The sequence below is a fragment of the Patiria miniata genome, unplaced genomic scaffold (assembly GCF_015706575.1).
Source record: "Patiria miniata isolate m_02_andy unplaced genomic scaffold, ASM1570657v1 HiC_scaffold_3, whole genome shotgun sequence".
Taxonomy (NCBI): domain Eukaryota; kingdom Metazoa; phylum Echinodermata; class Asteroidea; order Valvatida; family Asterinidae; genus Patiria; species Patiria miniata.
In genome coordinates, this window is record NW_024037069.1 from 37,601,778 (window position 1) to 37,622,317 (window position 20,540).

The window sequence follows — 20,540 nt, forward strand, 5'->3', positions numbered from 1 at the left end:
GCAGCTTTGTGCTGGGGAAATGAGTTTCTGCACGCGTTTCCGCGGACGGTCCTTCCGACCCGAAGTCAATGGCAGCCACGATTGTCTGTGCACCGTGGCCGCGCCTGGCTACACATTACACTCAGCTGGGATCAATGTTTTATTTTTTCTCATGCAGAGAAAATTAAATCTATCAGAACCAATTATTAATCGTGAACACACATTCACAAAACCGATGATTAGTGGCAATAATTCGGGGGTTTATTTAGGTTGTAAAATCTAGAAAAGCAGACGGGCATTGCCGTGGCCTGTATGTACATGTAGCAAGCCCCATTTGTGGCTCAAAATAGGCCTCAACGTAGGCCTACTGCGCGGACTTTTTTTCCGTATTTGAGCCACCAGCAGTGATAGCAACATGTAAGGAAAAGTTGTCTGGAGGAAATCGAAATTGGGACTGTTTTGTTTTCACTTGATATTCCCTAACCAGGGAAAATCAAAAGGTCTGCACATGTCCCCTGACCTGACCCAGAGAAAAAAGGGCGTAATTTTTGGACAAACTCTGCAAATTTCGCCTGAAAATTACAAGACAGACAGAAACAGAATTAAATATTTCACCCTCGTTATAAACAAGGTACACGTATATATCTTTCATAGTGAATATCAAGTGAAAAGACAATCATAATTTTGATTCTTAAAAACCATTAAAATTGGCTTCATCACCATTGAGTGCCTCCAGAAGTCAGGTATTGGAGCCCTAGGGATATTTGACTGAAAACTGGGGGATTCTGAAGGGGACAGAATACCTCATTCCTATAGATATACTTGCTCGGGGACTATTCGCACGGCTGGACAACAACTCTGGCGCCATTTCCTGCAGCTGTTTCCTTCTTTCTGTCATGAACTTCAACATGTATTTTACATGCGCACTTTCTGCAACATTTTAACACAGCTATGATCAACGAAACAGATTGTATCAGTATTCGTCAAAGCTAGCAGTGAATCATTGTTCATATATGGATACCGGAAAGCATGTGCGTGTTCAAGTATTTCCTTTTACCTCACCGTGACTTTCTTTCAACTCGCTCGAAATACTTTCACTTTGGTAGAACTTCCCTAACAAATTGAGCGAATGCATTGTCAGACAATTCTAATTAATGGAAAAAAACTGATGACTTCAATTGTCATCTTTTATTCTCACGATACGAAACCAAACACCCGTTGACACCAATGAACGTGCTTTCATTATACAAATAATAATGAGTACTTTTTGTTTCATATTCACCCATTTTCTTCCCTAAAGTAAAACCCCGTGTGTTTATTTCTGGGGTTTGGTTTTGTTCCCTTCTTGCTTCGTAATTCTTTTACACATCGGTGGGCCGGTTAAACCATGAAATTCTGAAAATGTATTAACTTAAAAATGACAAGGTAAAAAAGCATAGCACATTACCTATACTTATATCCCCCGCACTTTAACGTGTCGTCAAATAATAAAACTCATATACTATACACAAGTGGTTTTGAAAGTATTTAAGGTAATTGACATTATTAGCAAACAGAAAACAAAAGTACTTTGCGTTTTAAGGAACAACAGTACAATACATCTGAGGCAGGTTATTAAAGAGACCCGTCGAATTTTCAGCTCACTGGATGATAAACTTGCTGAGAAAATTTTGGAAATGTATCTTCAAGATTATTTTCTCAACGCAAAGCATGTAAAACTGAAGTGACGAATCCAGCACTTACATGATCGATCAGTGACCACACTTTTAAAGTGTTAAATCCAGCATTTTAAGTGTTAAATCCAACACTTCAACTGCTAATTCAACAGTTGTGGATGCAACACTTTCAAAGTTAACTCTTTGAAAAAAGTTGAATAAACACTTAAATTTAATTTAGCATTTAACATGCTGGATTCAATACTTTCAAAGCGTGGTCACTCACCGAACCTTAAGTGTTGGATTCAACATTTCAGTGTTTAGAGTGATATAGTTTGTGTTGAAAGCGCGAACCAACACGAGGAAACGGTTATGATTCCTCTTTTCCCGAAACTACAGCATTAGCTTTTGTACGAGAATCAACGCGTCACAGGATGCTTGATTCTATTATTTACTTATCAGGTAGGACATTTCATGACGTTTGGACAGTTTCACTTTTGAACGTTTGCAAATATTGTCCACACGCACGACGATAACAGATAGGTGTCCTTTATAGTACACCATACAAAGGGACTTTCATTGTTGCAGCACAACCGGAAGTAAAACCTTGACGCAATGCTTATCATAGCAGTACACCAGAACCTCAGCAGAAACAAGACACAAGTGATATGTAAGCCTAAACCGTGCAGACCGACGCATCAGTGATGGCGCAGATTACGAGACGCAAGGAGCCTGAGAAGTCTCCAGGAATACATTGGCTATGTCTCGCTCTACTCAGCACTCTACCTTTATGTCTTGCAACGACAGAAGATGATGCCTGTCATGTCTGCGAGTGTGACAGTTTTAAGAAAATTGTAAACTGCAATGGAAAAGGTCTGAAATCGCAACCAAACGGAATACCACATGATACAACCTGGCTGTAAGTTAGTTCGTGTGGTTTTAAATCAGTAGTAGGCTTATTTCAGTAGTACACCTGCCCTATGAATTTTTCAAATTGTCGATTTCGATGCCGTTGAACGATTTTCTTTTAATGTAGAATTTTGAGCCAAAAATGTCTTTGACAATATAGACTGTTTCATGCTGATGCTGAATTTAGACTCGGCCACAGTCGCGTGTGTTACGCCTGGTCTTTGTAGTATGCGTGCACGTACACACGCTGAAGTGGTACGCGTTTAATATGGCACTTAGTGCACTATGAGCACGACGTTGATGATGGAATCCAGGGCTGGGTTTCTGTGTGGTGTGGATATCGACTTAAGATCGTCTGGACACAAGCGTCCCTCTCCTAATTCAAAAGCTGAAGTGAAACAAAAATGAAAACGTAGCCTGGAGCGATTTTTGTTTTTTCAATGTCTCATTAATTTTTTTAGGGTGCACCCTCCCTTTAAAGCTAGCAGAATCATTTGAAATTACTCGGGAAATAAATGCAGGCCTACCCACCGATTTAATGACCAAAAAACACTTGCTCAAAGTGAAGATAGAACCTTTTTTATCATATACCCTGTGAAACTATCCCGCCTAAAATTGTAGTTAAAAAAAAGGGCCATTCAAGATTGTAATGAATAACACAATTTAACACTTTTTTGGGGGTAGAAACCAGTAAATGTAAAAATTGTAATGTAAATTTTCATTAAATGTATGCACTAATGCTGCATTAGGCCTACAACTCTTATGTTTTCTTTCCCAGCTTACTTACATAGAAATCTGCAAAGTAATATATATATATACTTGGAGTTATCTATATACTTGTATAATTCTGCGACTTGTTATCGAAATTTCTTGAAAAGGCCTAAAAAAAAGTCTCCGGTTTCTGGTATGCGCGCGCGTCTTCGTAGCCATGCGCGTCGGCAAAATGAAAAAGTTTTTTTTTTCAATAAAAGATGATGTCTCAAAACCGCCAAGCTCACTGGTTTGACTGGAATCCTCCTGCCGCACAATTTTAACGTGTTTTTAGATGGGGTTATGATCGAGAATAAGCTTTATGTGGCCTCTCTGGACTCCCATATATTTGCACTAAGTTTAGTCGAGCACCATTTGCAGTCATCAGCCGGCATTTGAAGCAAAAAAGTCAGGTAAAAAAAAAAAAAAGCCGCGTCGCCGCACCACCTTTTGGGCAAGCTCCATACCAGAAACCGGAGACTTTTTTGGGGGGCCAAATCCCGGTTTTTTTCCACACAGATCCTTCAATAGTAATGAGCTGACAAGACTGAAGACAAATTCATTTCAGAACCATACATGGCTGGCTTTGTTGTAAGTAGGCTTATTACAAACCGTGAAGTTGTGTCTGCCAATGAACAGGCTAGACCTAGGGTATATCGTGTCTTTATCGTGTCTTTGAACTCTTGAACGGCCACGTGTCCATGTTTGTCTACTTTATTGTGACCCCAACAAAGTTTGCACTTTTTCAGACGCAGATTTCTCGAAATTTGGGAGACAGATTGAAATTGCTTAAAGATATTCCTGATCTACAGAGTCTTGGTGGCGTATGGTGTAAAATGGCATTGAAAAAAAGCCTGAATTAAGTAATGACGGCCGTTATCAAAAAAAAATATGGTCATAAGCCAGTTTGTCCACACGCATGTATACATGGGTATGTAAACACGGGTAATCGTGGACTAGGGACAAAAGGGTTAGGGCACACACAAAGGGTTCACGATTGATCGATAGTCCACGATTGAAATTCGTGTACAAAACCAACGAGAACTGGTGCTAAAAAGTAGGAGTGCAAACAAAGGAATGAGGATGGTCCACGATTGCCGGTGTTTACAAAGATGGGTGCGTGGTCATCGTTATGGCAGTTCTTTAAATTACCTCATTTACATTTACACTTGCATGATGTTTACGTTCGTGTTTTAGAGGTGCTAATCAACCCAAAGTAAGAACTTTTTCACAGAAATGCTTACGCCTAAACGCAGTAATGCAACTATTTTTTTTGGCGTTGAAATAAAACATAAGAAGAGGTTTTCCTGGCATTTTCAAACGTTTTCCACTCCAATTCTGTCAACGATATTTATATTCCGATTTGTCCAGCAAATCAATTTAGTGCAATTTCTATATTCAACTTTGTCCTTTTATTCATACAATTTTCAAATTCAATTTTGGTCGAGGTAAATTCAAACCGTGAGCTGACATATTCGTCCAGGAGTATTCGATTTCGTTCCTTCTACGCCGAACCGTGATTTGCCTGATGCCAAATTCGTCTGATGCCACCCAATATAATCCAAACTTTGTTTACTTTCGTCGTACTTCATTGTGACATCTTCAGTAGAAGGCATACAGGCCGCTGATAAGAATAATTTTCCACTTTTTTATTTCCTTGTTTCTTCATAAATCTATTGTTTGTTTCTTTTGCTTTTGTCTTCTTAAAACTTGCGTTTGAATCAGTTTTGGGCATATTACACGGAGAAAGATGGGCTATCATAGTTTGTGGCAATGGCGCACCCAGGATTTGGGGGGTTTTTTTGGGGGGGGGGGTCAAATTTTTTGTTTTACAAATTTGTTAAAAGTTGAATTTTTTTCATACAGTTTTGCCCAAAACTTTTGGCTGCAGAAAAAAATGTTGGTTTTTTTTGAAGGGCGGCCTATTTTAGTTTTTTTTTTGAAGGGCGGCCTATTTTGACGTTGGTGGTGCACTTACACGAAAACAGGCCACATTCATATCACCAAGACCAAATCGTGTGACAAAAAAAGAATACAACCTCTTGGAAGGGGGCTCAAGCCCCCCCCCCCCCCCCCCCCCAGGGTCCCCGGGTGCGCCACTGGTTGTGGCATTTCCTTCTTTCATTTTAACACTAGTTTTACTCGTTTCAAAACATTTAAAAGAAATATATGAGTTCTTGGTCATATGTTTAATTGTTTTTCTGGTAACTGCTCTGATTTGGGAAAATCTACTTGTCTGATAACATCATGCGAACGAATGTGCCAAATGACGTTCATTATGGACTCAGATGGGCACCTTGTGTTGTGTGAACATTTCTAGGAATTTGGGAGAAATTTGATTTGGGGTCCAAAATTGCCTTGTCTTTTGGTAACTGCTCTTAGATATGATATCATGCGAACAAATTTTCCCAATTGTGCTCGATGACACAAGGAAAATACACACACACCAGACTAGCTGACATAACACAAGTTTTAAATTGATTGACAAACGAATTTAATCTCTGATAGCTGTCATAATTTTAGCAATAGCTAACTTAAAGGCGAATTTAGTCTGTAGCAACGAATATTCTTATTTTACGAAAAACACGTGAAATTCCTCTACGACGAATGAGAATATTAAAATTGGGAAATCGGAATGAAAACTGTTTTAAAGTAGCCGAGAAAACTGAAATTATTATTTTTTTTTATTTCGAAAACAAATCGGATTTATTGGAGAGCGCCGGGGGCAAGTTTAAATTAGTCTCTAGTCATGCTGTGCTGAAGATAAAACAACTTACAATATTTTCAACCAAGTCATAAACCAAGTCAATTTTTTTCTGATAAGAAGTTTAAACTTGTTTAAACGGCATATTCCTGTTTGTTTAATTATCTGGGAAAAATGCGCAATAAGGTGACCTTTTTTGTATTTTAATTTATGTCAGGTATTTCAAGAACAATCAGATATCTGCCATCGAGCCAGGAGCTTTTAGCGGCCTTACCAGCTTAATCCGCCTGTAAGTTTCTTTCATGCAATGTCCAGAAACATTTATGTTGTCACTTGCCGTGCAGTTTGCTATACCAGTCATGAAATCTGTTAAGTATTACGCCCTTTGATGCAAACAGACAGATAATTACTGATATATGTTCACGGGTTACTGCCTGGGCAATTTGCAAATTTTCACTTGAAGTCGATTTTTCCTAAAATTCTTAATGTTTTATTCTATTTGATTCTGAAATTTCATATTTTTGACGCTGCACCAATAGGCTTAAGCTGCTTACAGTTTTTCTATAGTTTTCTCACAGTGATGATTGTTGTTTCTGAGATTTAAAAATGTCATTGAATTAAGGCTACACTGGCAGTTCAGCCGCTGACAATTTGTATACCAAGTCTAGTAAAATGGAGCCAACATAATTAACAATCGACTTAAAGTTCTCAAAGTTATTCAAAAATTTCCTTAGAATGGGGGAGGGGCGTGCCCCGACCGCCTATAGCAGGGGCACGCCTTCATTCAATATCACCCCCCCCCCCATCTCAATGCGATTATACGATTATTAGGAACCTCTTGACCTGTTTTCGATTTCCATGCGTAGTACCTGATGTCAACATGATTACTTATTAAACCTTGTAGGGGTCTGTCAAACAATAGGCTGACGGAGTTGACTCCAGACATGATGAAAGGTGTCGGTGGATCTGTCATTGGGTAAGCCTTAATAAGCCTTACGATGCGAAATTAAAAGCCAACAGGGTTGAAAGTCCTTATCTGAACCTGGGATAGTTGGGTCCCCTCCCTAGCCTCTATCAAACCAATGACAAACTTGGAAACACCAAAAACTGGGAAACACCTATACCCAGGTTTGTGATCAGAGTTGTCCTCCCTCTCCTAGGCAGACTGCTACACCAAGGCTAACGAGTTCTACATACCAAAACACCTGGTTTAGGCGCCAGGGGCCCGCCTATACCCTCTGTCCTGTAAAAACAGGGTCAGCACGAGAAGACAGGATTTAATTCGGAGAGGCTAATGGGGAGACGCCGTGCTATAAATGGGACACTTCAGTGAGAATGGAGCTGCTCGTTTCACCATTCGGTCCCGGCACATCATAAACCCATTTGACCCGGCTGTGGCCAACTTGATGATGATGATTTCTTAACTTAATGTTATAAGTATGCTCCCCTCAGCGATATCATAACCGAGACAAGGTTTTAGGGGCTTTATATATACACAATCTTGAAATGTCACTTTCGAAAGGCTGGGGATCTTCTTATATAGTGCAGTGATGGGGAACTGCATACAACAAGTATGCAGTTCCCGGCAACGTGCATTAACTTGTACATTATGCCCATTTTACGCCCATTCTCACAGTATCACTGTTGAATTGACCGGTAAAGGGTGTCAGGTAGGCCGTATTTTAGATATTTCATCATTTTTAAACCAGATGCAGGTTTGGTTAGGAAATTATGTTGATGTTTATTTAAAAAAATGTGGGGGAAATTATTGACGGCCATTGCCATTGCCATTGATGTGACTGTCAATACCCCTCCCCACCCCAAAACCCCAAACAAACAAACAAACAAACAAACAAACAACCCCAACACCCCAACAAACAAACAAACAAACACCCCAACAGCCCACACCCCAACAAACAACCCAACAAACAGTGGGGTTGAATGTCCCACGTCCCTTGTACTAACGTTAACATTACACCCTCTTATAAACTACAGGGGAAAGAGTAGCTAGCTGGTAGAAGCGTATTACTCAAAAGCCATGTAGGAACGAGGTATCTATTACGTTTATTGTCATGATTCTATCAGTCTTTTGGGAAGTATGTGTAATTAAACGGCATATTTTCCTTTTTCTTTTGGGTATGACAGGCTTGACTTCAGCGCATCTAATAATAGTATCAGAAGCATCAGCCCATACACATTTAGTGGAGGTTCCTCCTACCTTCGTGTGTAAGTATAGTCGTTATTAAGTTACACAACAGACGTTACAATAATATACAAATTATGAATGTTTGTGAGTGCAATGGTACGAATAATTTCATGAGGTGACAGATGAAATGTTCCATTCCACGAGGCGAATTGACCGGTAAAGGGCGTCATTCCCACTTTGGTCACGTCCAATGGCTACCGGATGACAGACCAGCCCATGCCGCCCTTGTCCACGTACTAGGGGGACTCCAGCCTGACACTGCCTGGAAGAGACCCAGGGGCCGACCTCGCAACACAATGGGTGCGGCAGCTAGAAGTTGACCACAAGACACGTGCACATCAGCTGTGGCAGTCTGCATCTGATCGCTTGGTCTGGGCGACTCAACGTCCCCCATGATGGATTAGGAGAATGATGATGATGAAACATTGGTTAGCCCATTAATATTTCATTTTCGTCCTGGATGTACGGTATTTGAAATGAAACGCGGTAGCGGTCTTTCTTACAAACTTTTCTTTAATGGGAAATAAAAAATATTCAAATGCATTTATTTATTGATTTGATAGAAAAATCTACAACAACTCGTTGTTGGAGATTCCCTCAAGGCTCTTCTATCGTCCAGGCCAAGAACATCACATACTGACTCTGTAAGTCTGGTAAAAGTTATCTTATTATTATCTTCTAGAGGATGGGGAGAAAAAAAATGGGAGGTTGGGTTGGCTGGTCGGTTAGTAGTCTTGGCCCAAGATTGATAATGCTCAATGCAGAGCATCGCTGGTGATTGTTGTAGAGCGCCCTCGCACAACTGTCCATGGCTAGTAAGAGCTGGCAAACTGGTCTAATCGTGTCGTTATAGGGCGCACAATCGATTGGGCGCCCTATAACGACACGATTACAATCCGCTATCGATCACTACCGTGTAATCAATCCTATCACTAACAAAATTGTTGTTTATTGGCAGAGATGCTCATATGAATTATTCTTTTTTACAGGGATTTCAGTGGAAACAAAATTCAACATGTGGCTGCCGATGCATTACTCGGAGTGAAAGGCGTACAAGAGGTGTAAGTATAATCTTATGTTTTATTTCAATATCAAATAAAATAATGTTGATATGCAATTAAAGGGAAGATACAACATTTGCAAACTTCAAAACACAAAATGATCCAACGCTGGTCGGCCGACCAGCTTTGGAGAAAACTGACTGTTTTTTTAAACTGCTCCCAATTTTTCACATTCAGTTTGCCGCACTTTCTTTGCAATTGATTACTCACCTGTGATGGGGTACAAGCGTGCTAGACTGATTCTCTGACCTTACCATTCCCCAAAGTCTATAAATTGCTCCGTTTCATCTTAAGTGGGGTCAGGGAACCAGACTACAAGAACATGGTTGGTTTTCTTGGATTTCCCAGCATCTCCGGACCCAAAACGTGAAACATTATTTGCTATTACATACTAATCCTCCCAATCCATTCATTTTTGAAAATTGGAGCAAAAGCAAATGTTGTACATTCCATTTAAAGGTATAAGTATGAAACGTGGGGCATTACATGAGACCGACAAATAAGTGTTCTTCTTTGATACATATTTTTTTTAAATGTGGACATAACCCTAAGAATTGATTGACAATCTGCTCACCGTGGAAAGATGGTCACGCCAAGACTTGAAATATAATTGACCTTTCGCGGTAGAATCTCGTCAACGCAGCTTGTGAAATATTGTCAAATTTATACATGATTATACAAATGGACGCGGAACGTGCAAAATCTGAGACAAACAAATAACCATAGGGTTGTCTAAGGGGCGTGAATAATTCGCAAACCGCGGTAGGTCAATTGCCAGTAAAACATTTTTTTTCTTCTGATTCTGCTGACTGCATGGTACCTATTAAAACAATCAAAATAACGTCTTCTTCTTTTTCTTAGCGGTGAAAACGAATTTTATTTCGTCTTGAATTTTTCATATTCTGTACCTTAATATGTGATTTACTGTTAAGTCCATTTTGAAAAAAAAAACACCATAATTCAAATTTTGACTGGTTCACTGCCCAATAGGGTTGTGCATCCATGTACTTTGCTTGTCTGTCATCAGTGTGTGTCAGTGGTGCAATAAGAACCTTGGTAGTATCTCGTGAAATTAATTGAAATATGCTAAAATCTAATTTTGTTTCGTACTAGATTTCTAAGTTCCAACAACATTGCATCTCTGCCCGAAGACCTGTTTGCCAACGTTACTGTGTTCGGCACCCTGTAAGTTATTGTAGGTTCATTGTATGAACTTCACTCAAAGATTTTTTTTTCCTGGTCAAATAATAGCTAAAATGAAAATATAAATGTACTAACAAATCGCATGGTGCGGATCCAGAGAGGGTTTGGGGGTACGGGTTCAAGCCCCAACCCCCAGCTCCGACTCCGTTTTGTTTCTTAACAAATAGATTAAAAATATCATTTTGAATCATCTGAATTATATTCTTTCTTTTTTCACAGGGATCTGTCTTCAAACGATCTGTCAAGCATCCCGGATGGACTTTTGCGTTTTCAGCGGAAACTTCGAACTCTGTATCTCCACCAAAACTTCATTAGAGTGCTCAGAAGGGAGATGTTTGTTGGACTTCAGAACTTAAGGACTTTGTAAGTGATATTACACGTGAAAAAAAAAACAAGAGTCAATATTTTACCGACAGCACAATTTTTAAATAATACATATTCTTACCTTTTGTTATATCCTTAGAATATGTTCATATTTACAAATTTAACAACCTTCTAAAGCAACAAGCTTAATATTTGTGAACTAAAAACATCGATAATATAAGTTCTCCCGGCTATTTTCATTTAAATTCATCAAGTCTAACAATCAATTTCATCCGAGAAACTTTTTGCACGCTTTTACCAAAACCAATTTAGTCATTTAATTTCAAAGCTTTGTCGCCCTCTTTAAACACTGGGTCGAGAATATTCGTCATTGCAGATCAAATTCGTCTAAGCTGTTAGCAGCATTCAGACATCGAATGTGTGATATCAATTTAAAACTCTTGTTAAGTAAGTCTGGTTGTTTTCCTAAGTACTATTTGGCTCATTCACGGACCAAGTACAGTACTGAACTCAAAGAACAGTTACCAAAACAGTGTAGTAAAGATTACCAGGATCAACAAAGCAAAATGCTTTAAATAAATAATCGGAAAAAATAAGTGTCAAAATGAAAGACGGAAATGTCTAAAAACACGAATGGAGACTCTTAAATGTCCTCGTATATGTTATTATAGGTTTTCCCAGCTATTTTAACACTTTTACCACACGCATTCCGAATATTGATACTTTAATTTCGTCCCCGAACATCGCCAAGCTCACTTCTCAATTTGAGTTTCAGAAAGCCACCACTAGATTTCATTTAAGGTTCAGTATAATTCAAATTGTTAGCATTCCGATTCGTCCAAAATCTTTGAAGTTCGTCTCGTGAAGCCATCGGCGTTGAATTGACAAAGCAAATTCGTTTTTTTGTCAATCGTTTTCATGTTGTTGTCATTACATTTCGTCCCTGGTGACTTAAAATCGTATACGATGCGCCCAATATTTAGACTTATTTGAAGAATTATGCGAATTAAAACAATGATAATTCAACATATATTTCCTTATATGTATAAATAAAAGTAGTTTGCTGTAAGGCATGAATTATTATTTCACAATTAACATTCGATTCAAAAATTGACATTTCACAATATGCACTGAAATGACATGGACACTAAGCATTAAGTTCAAAGACCTTCTTAATGTTGTTCTTTGATAGACATACCTTATTTCTGTTGTTTTATTCATATACATATATCAAAGAGCAACATTACGAAGGAGTTTGATCTTAATGCTTAATTTCCATATGCTAAGCAAAGAGCATATTGTGAAAGTTCAATTTCTGATTTTAATGTTCATTGTAAAAGAAAACTCAAAATTTACAGCTATATACTTTCAATTATAAGGAAATATTTGTAACAAATTAAAATTTAATTAATGCGCAAAGAAGTCCAAAGATTGGGCACATTTTTAATCGCAATGTTTTAAGTCACCAGAGACATTAAAACGAATGACAAAAAACGAATTTGCTTTTTCAATTCAACGCCAATTGCTTCACGAGACGAATTTCAAAGATTTTGGACGAATCGGAATGCTAACAATTTGAATTATACTGAACCTTAAATGAAATCTAGTGGTGGCTTTTTGAAATTCAAATTGAGAATTAAGCTTGGCGATGTTCGGGGACGAAATTAAAGTATCGATATAGGGAATTCGCGTGACGAGACGAAATCGAATACTCTGGGACACAAAGTGTTTTAATTTGCTTGAACTAAATTTGAAATTGTCCGACGAAAAGACGAAATTAAACATTCGAAGTGCACTAAATCGATGTTGCTGGACGATTTTGAATAATAGGATCGGTGAATTCAAACGATAAACGTTTAAAAATAGCCGGGAAAACCTATAATGACGTCTCTGTGATGTAACTCAAATATGAATGGAAATATCAAAGCCAAACTTGAGCTTTATAAGTTCACTTGCTGTCCATGCATTTTGTTTCCAATAATACCACCACCTAAAATCCAAAATCCAAAGTAGAATGTTATAAACCTAACCTCTTGAAGTTTCAGCTAGGAAGATACCACACGTCTCGAGAAAACAGTGAAAATCATGCACAACCTTGTAATCACAAAACACGATGTCATCATTTCTAACTCTTAATTCCCAAAATCACTCAACTGACTGATCGTTGGAAATCACCTACGTTTCTTGAATTCTTCTAAATGACAGCAAGCCAGACGGAATTATTTCACGGGGTGTTTAGTACCAGTACGATCTTTAATTCAAGTAAGCTTTTTGATGATAATTCGGAAGGTTAATTTTGGGGTAAATGCAAATATATGTGCCTTTAACAAGTCAAGATTGTGGTATCAATCAAAATGTAAAAGTTTTACTTCTTTTGTTTGCAGAATGATTGCTGACAACCCAATAACTGAAATTGATGAGCGAGTGTTTTTTGATACGCAGCTAGTAAACCTGTGAGTAGTCCTAGTAAGGAATTTGGTGATTAAACTCTTCACGTCCTATAGATAACTTAATGGGACAGTTTGAATAAAAATGCCCCATACACACATCGCTTTGACCCAATTGGTGCAATTATCCACGTGTCCATTTGACCATAAGGTATATCAACTAGTTTGTTTTTCTCGGTTTGGTTTCTTTCAATAGTTACTTGTTCAACGCGGAGTTGCGTTCAATTGGAGCCAGGCCGTTTATGACGAGAGCCAATTCGCTTCTGCTTGTGTGAGTTCCAATGAAAATGAAGTGCAAAAACAATTCTCTTTATGATTTTGATTACCAGACAGTATTCATTGAACTGTGTATCCGTTAAAGTATGGGTTTTTTTATATAAAAAAAAACCTTTTAAGATTGTTAATCCACATGCTTTCGTCTCAGATCTCTTTACGGTAACGACGTCGAAGTTATTGCTGATTCGGTTTGGCAAGATTTAGGACCTCGCTGCAACGTGTGAGTATATACTTTGCATAATTATTGCAGGACATTGAAGTGATTTAACATCGTACTTATATTTTGCTGTGTTGCAATTTACATGATGAGCAGTTTCATACTTAATTTGAAACTTATTTTCGGATTTCACCTCGAAATATAGTAGATTTGTTTTTCAATTGCTAATTTCCTAGCGATATAAAAGTTATTCACTTTACATTGAACAAAAGAAATCCACCGACGTTTAGTTATTGGATTAAAAAAAATTCGATTTATTGACTGCAAGACTAGACCCAGTAATGTGACACGAGAACTCTCTTTTTTTCAAATTTTGGTCGGTCGTTCTCATACGACCGACCAAAAGTCACAATTTTGAGAGAAAAAATAACTTCTAGCGCCCTAGTTACTAGTAAGGTTCTACTGAAAGACAATTTTGCTCTCGCAGGGCGGGTTATTTGTGCACAATATGAAATACCTTGTTGAGACAAATACAGACGCCAATAACAATACGTTGTGGGTTCATAACCCAACACCTAAACAATCGGAATAAAGTAGTATTTCGTTCAAACAAAACATGCCAATTGAAAATTCGTTAGGACAAAAACACTCCATTTTGGGGCGTGCATGGGGTATGCATCTTTTAGCATTCATACTTTATTTTACGCTAGCGTGCCAGCATAACTACACTCGACTGCACGGCATATCCTTTCTGTTTCCACAGAAACATCTTTTCATCAACAACGGACTCGATTATGTCAGTTGCGTCCCAAAGAACAGATTGATCTTGCTATCTATCATTAATCATCGGCTCATTCAATTTCCACAGATCCATTGGCAACACACTCAGGAGAGTTCCTTTCACCAGGTCTGACCTCAATATGTAAGTCTCAATTAATATTCGGTTAGGGATCCGTGTCCACCGATGTGGCACAAACTCAAGCAACAATCTCAAGCGTTTGAGTGAGTTTAGTCGAATTATGGTTAACCATGGGCGTCGCAAGGGGGGGGGGCAAGGAGGGGGCCTTGCCCCCCCCCTCCGGAAAAGCACCCCCCCCCCCAAAAAAAAGGAAGAAAAAAAAAAGAAAAAAGAAAAGAAAAAGAGGCGCGAAGTCATAGTTGTGTAAATTTAATGGGTTGGGGGGGGGGGGACAAAATGTCCCTGCCCCGTCTAAAAGTGATAAATCGAGAATGTGTTGAGAAATACAGGCATTTTTGGCAAAAAAAATCTTGGTGACGCCCATGTGGTTAACCACAGTCTTCGCCTAAACCTTCGCTAGTTAGTTGAGATTGTTTTGTGTTCATTGCATTTTCTGTATGACTGAAGTGCTAAATTATGAATTGCATTGAACCATAATTGTATCTATTCATTAAAACTATGCAGAAATTTGGTCGGGACTGATTTTGTTCAAACACTATCCGTGACGAAGCCGGAACGAGATTTATTGATTCGAGCCGGATTCAGCTGTGAAAAAACAGGAGATAGAACATATCAGTGCACTACGTGTCATCAGGGAACCTACGGAGGAGCCCCCGAGGATTGTAAATCCTGTCCATCAGGTATGTTAAGCAATTTGTAAAATGAAATATTCCGCAGACGTCGTCGAGCAATGCACCCAAAATAGACTGATCCACTAAGCCCCTCCCACTGCGCACTGGGCAAATTAACACGTGCTCCTCTCCAATGCCACACTGCATTTTTCTGCCGCGCGCATTATACGCGCGTGCACGCGCATGTCGGACTTTTATGCACGCATGTCGGACGTAAATCACGGCTGTGATTGGTCAGAATACCATGGGGCGGTGCTTACTGGATCGGTCCATTAAAATGATATCCTTAACTTATCGAAAGGTATCGCAACACAAGCACTATATTCCCTCTCGTACAGATCTTAATGCCGAGGTTTTGTTGCTTCTGATTAATGTTCTATAACGAACAAGTTTGGATTCAATGACTGAGCTTAATTGAGGATAGTACACGTATTCAATATACAGATAATAACATTCTAAGTCGGTCTCGGCTTCTGCAGTTGGCAAGCAAACCCAATCAGTTTCATTCAAGATTTAAACTACTATTTACATGGTTGGAAATTGTGTAAATACTGTGATTAACCCTACGAAAACTAACTCAGCACAATTTAACAGAAAAAGCACTGCCCTAAAGCTTATTCTAAAATAAAAATGTAACAAAACTGTACTATTAAAGCAATGCAACATATTCGACAGGCATATAAATACAATAAAATAGTTTGTTTTGATGTCTCCTTCAGGAGGTTTTTTTCAAAACCGAACAGGACAAGTTGTGAAGAGAGGAGCAGACCTCAATTGTTTTTTCTGCAATAATGGCACATACGTTCCACCAGAAGCTCACCCTGGTAAAACCATCGGAGATTGCGTGGTGTGTCCATCAGGCACGGATACAAGCCGCCACGCAGGATTCCGCGCGTGTCCCTGTGTGTCGAATTACTACCGTAAAGATCGGTTTGGTGAATGCTTCGCCTGTCCGTTGCAAGGAACTGACTGTTCGGAAGAATATCAACATCTTCTGCCAGGATTCTGGTGGACTTGGGACTGGGGCTCGGTCGACAACTATCAATCCTACGAGAAATATGTACAAAATATCCTCATACATAACGAGAGCTACGACGAAAGCACGGTAAGGTTTAATGGTGCCTTGCCAAAAGTTCATCCATGTCCAAGAAAAGAATCGTGTCAGAATGGGGGTGACGGAATAAATGCTACATGTGAATTTGGTTATGAGGATTTCTTGTGCTCTCAGTGCATTGCCAACTACTATTCTTGGTTTAACAGATGCTTTGAATGTCCCAGATGGTATGTGTTTCTTTTAGAGATTGTGGCTGCTCTGGTAGTTATTGTTGTAATAATTATCATCGTGATGTGGGACCTTCGAAGACATCGGCGTAGAGGGCGTTCTGCCATCAATGTGTTGTTCTCCAGATTCAAGATCGTACTTGGTTTCTATCAGATCATGGGCGAGATATTCGAAGCACTGGATGGGATTCATTGGCCACAGGCACTTACTAACATTGGTTCATTTTTCCGATTGTTAGAGGTGAATATTGCGCAATTGATCGTTAGCCCTCGATGCTACTTCCCAAATTTCACATACCCAACTATTTACATAGAGTTCATAACTGGTATGAGCTTCGTTGTCTTTGTAGTGTTGTTGGCACTGAGTGTGTACGGTTGCAAGAAAAGTTACCTGAAAATGACCAAATTGTCCAAGGAGGTTTGCAACAATATGTTGGCTCAAACTAAACAAACCTGTTACCTGGTTGTGGTTATTCTTCTGTTTGTCACATATCCAAGCGTATCGAGTGCCATTTTTACCTTGCTGCCTCCTGGATGTGACGAGTTCTACCTAGATGACACCGATCACTTCAAAGTCCTGCGACTCCGATCGGACTACTCCATCGACTGCGAATCAAATCAGCATGTCAGCTACAACTACGCCGCCGAAGTGTCCCTGTGTTATGTTGTTGGCCTTCCGTTGGCACTGTTCCTCATGTTGTGGGCAAGTTGTCGAAGCAACAAGGGATCTGATCAATGCTCCTCTGCACCGTCAGATGATTGCAATGCTGGGCAGCCCTTGTGTGACGTTGCAGCTCAAACTGATCAGCCAGATAGTTTGAACACCTGTAATTCAAGAGGTTGTAGTGAGACTGATCAGTCTGGTTACCAAAACGAATCTGATCTTGATCCTGAGTCAGATACCGAACTTTTGTGTCACGCCAATTCTGAAGAAATAAATACTTCTGAAGGTACCGGTGTGCAATCTGAAGATGTTGAACATGATGACGTGACAAGTTCAGCTCTCCCCGAGTCGGACCGAGAAAAGACTGACGACAATAAGGTCACCTGGGTTAGTTTCTTGTGTGAGAACTACAAGGAGCAGTTCTGGTATTGGGAGATTGTGGAACTTGCTCGCAAAGTCCTCCAAGTTGTCTTCGTTCTGATGTTCGGTGCTGATGATCATTTCACGCTCTTTGCTACCATTGTCTTATCCGTGGCCTTTCTTATCGCCCATGCTTACTTGAAACCAATGAAGGATGCGGCAGAGCACCGTCTTCAGATGTGTTCCCTGACTACCATCTTCCTGAATCTGTCGGCAGCATCTTTGCTTCTGTTACCAAATGAAGAGAACCAGTCCAGCGATGCAAGAAAGGAATTTCTGGTCATCTTCCTGATTGTTATCAACCTGAACATAGTTATCTTTGTGGCAGGTGATTTGAACTATTTCTTTTTTTTGAAATTAAGAAATTCGGTTGAGAATAAGTTAGCTTATAATCCAGGCCGTTCACTCCAAACACCACTTTCGTTGATATAGGATCCATGTCAAAGTATAAGCCGTTACAAACCAGTGTACCACATTATTTTATTTTTTATTAATTAAACTTACAATTTCTGATGACATAAAACTTTGAAGTCGGATAAAAATACCGTATTATGGCAAACTCATGGATTATGTTTCCTCATTTTGATCACCGATTGTTTTTACTACCAATCCGATTATTCCAATTCGTTTGTATTTTTTAGGAAGCGCCGTTTGGACCTTAGTGAAGGCTGTATGGAAGACTTCGCGATCCTGTAGACCAATCAACACATCGCATACTGAAGGAGAAACGACTCTAATTAGTGGCAGACCTGTTTCTGATACTATTTATGGGTCTATGTAAATTATCATCATTCTACAGGTGTATCATAGGAAAAATCTCAAATGGTCTGAAAAAAATAATTCCCTGAACAATACGTATATATTTTTTTTTACTCTCGAGGAATATTTTGTATGCATCTTTCTCTTAACAAGTGGTATTGTTCACGTGATGTCTACTCATTTTTTCGTAATAAGTAGAATTTCCTTGCACTCATCTTGAATATAAGAAAAATCGATTGCAAATTAAATTGCAGTATTCAGTTGAAGGGCAAGGATTTAATGTCCCAGCTATTATAGGGCTAACCCCGAAAAAAAATCTGCAATTCACTAACTCAACAATACAAAAATTATTTACATTAATTTTGAATGAGACTTTGAGAACAAAATTCAACCCGCGTTTGGGAATAATTACCCAAAAATATTGCGAAGCATTTGCGACACAACGATAAATATGTTCTAGAACGTTAGACTGGTTCTAGACCCCATTTAGAGTCAATAACACAGGGGCCGGGAACCAGTCGGATGGCGGGAGGATCTGTTTGTGCGCGTTAGTCTGTAGGGCTAGACGTTGTTATGATGAATACGCGACAACCCGCCGCCGCCGCGATACCCGCCGCCGCAAGAGGGCGTTATCACGATCAACCAATATCACCACGAACTGCCAGTAACAACGTCTAGGGAATCTTGTAAAATCTTGGCAGTTCGTGGGTGAGGCTGTATCCAAATCAGCGGTCTAGAGCTAGGTCTAGGTTTGCGCCCATTGAAAATACGCGGGGACGCGCTGACAATAGACGTAGCCGTAGCTCTGGTTCGGACACGGCCTGATATTGGTTGGTCGTGATAACGCCCTCTCGCGGCGGAGGGTTATCGCAGCGGCGGGTTATCGCGTATCAAATCATAACAACGCCTAACCCCTAGAGTATGCTCGTACGCAAAATCGACCAAGCAATGCTTTATGTACACGTTATAACAATTTGAAAAATTCTTTAAAAATACAACTTGTAAATTTGTAAGAAGAAAACACATGGACAACGCGACTTTAACCACCGAAAAGATTACAACATTATGGTACTTCTAAATTTCACTCGATGGTCTCCCTTTCTTCGGCGAACTTTCAAAATGAATAAAATTTCTGAAAAAAAGCAAAAGAAATTCGATTAAAATTTTACAGTTTGCACTGGGATAGAGATCGTAGATGTATGATCATTGACGTGATAGAGATCATTGGCGTGAACAATTATATTGATTTGAACGCTTTCAAAATTGTACGTCATTTAGTCCTCATTAGTCCTAATTTCCAAGCCGACACAAGCTGAAAATCGTTTACAAGGGGAGTACAATTTCTTTTAATTACAACCGATCAGTCTAGTATGTTGGTTTACTTGTTTTGGCCTGTTATTTTATTAATTGATTTCATTGTTTAAAGCAAGATACCAAGTAATTACGATCAGAACATCCAAATTTCATTTCATTTTGGGGGTGGGGTGTTAAATAATTGTCGGCCTAACTGTGTGTGATGTAAGCAGTTGCGGCGCCAGACTCTACAATTTGGAGGGCAAGTGAGGGGCAAAGAATTTTTTTTTAGGGAGGGGGGAGGGGAGGGGGGGGGCACGTACAAAAAAAATCACCGGCCTTGGGGAAAACATCTGATGCGGTTGGGCTGTCGTGATTTTTGAGAGGTTGTGGTGATGTCGTGTGACACCCTCCTTTGCGAATCATTATATTGTATGATTTGTGATTTTATGTATAAACAACGTACCTTATATATATGTACGTGTAGATCATGTTCCTTTGCGAGAGAGACAAGTTCAAGGTCGCTATGAATGGCTTGCATCTCTTCGAATACGAGCATCGTCTGCCGTTTCAAAATATCACCGCTTTGCAGATAGCTGGCGATTGTGTCGTGAACGAGATCCGATACTACTGAGCAAGCCTCGGAATTGGTTTGATGAGCAGTTTCTATGGCAACGGTGGAGAGTGGGGCCTATCTGTATAGTTCAAATTTATTTTAATCAGAGATTCACTGATTATTGGTTGCAAGATTTGAGGTCAGAAAGGCTCTTTTTTGAAATCTGCGAAATCTGGGATTTACAGACTTTACTGATTGAGTTATATTTCTGTGAAATGTTATTTTTCTGTAGTTATTTTTTTTCTT

General features: G+C 39.3%; 1 protein-coding gene across 1 annotated transcript; it reads left to right on the top strand.

Moving 5' to 3' along the window:
• Positions 1-2,338: 2,338 nt before the first annotated feature.
• On the top strand, positions 2,339-20,312 carry LOC119736789. Its single transcript, XM_038210797.1, has 14 exons — positions 2,339-2,553; positions 6,215-6,286; positions 6,902-6,973; positions 9,193-9,264; positions 10,378-10,449; positions 10,687-10,830; positions 13,176-13,244; positions 13,435-13,509; positions 13,663-13,734; positions 14,540-14,593; positions 15,095-15,270; positions 15,981-17,954; positions 18,268-18,296; positions 20,166-20,312. The coding sequence occupies exons 1-14, from the start codon at positions 2,339-2,341 to the stop codon at positions 20,310-20,312; spliced, it is 3,243 nt and encodes a 1,080-aa protein (XP_038066725.1).
• The last annotated feature ends 228 nt before the right edge of the window (positions 20,313-20,540 follow it).

What these genes read in the sequence shown, in the direction of transcription:
- LOC119736789 (XM_038210797.1), top strand. Translation starts at nt 2,339, where the DNA reads ATGGCGCAGATTACGAGACGCAAGGAGCCTGAGAAGTCTCCAGGAATA. An exon ending in GTCGGTGGATCTGTCATTGG is followed by an intron (nt 6,974 to 9,192) that starts GTAAGCCTTAAT and finishes TCTTTTTTACAG; the next exon opens with GGATTTCAGTGGAAACAAAA. An exon ending in TTTGGACCTTAGTGAAGGCT is followed by an intron (nt 18,297 to 20,165) that starts GTATGGAAGACT and finishes ATGTACGTGTAG; the next exon opens with ATCATGTTCCTTTGCGAGAG.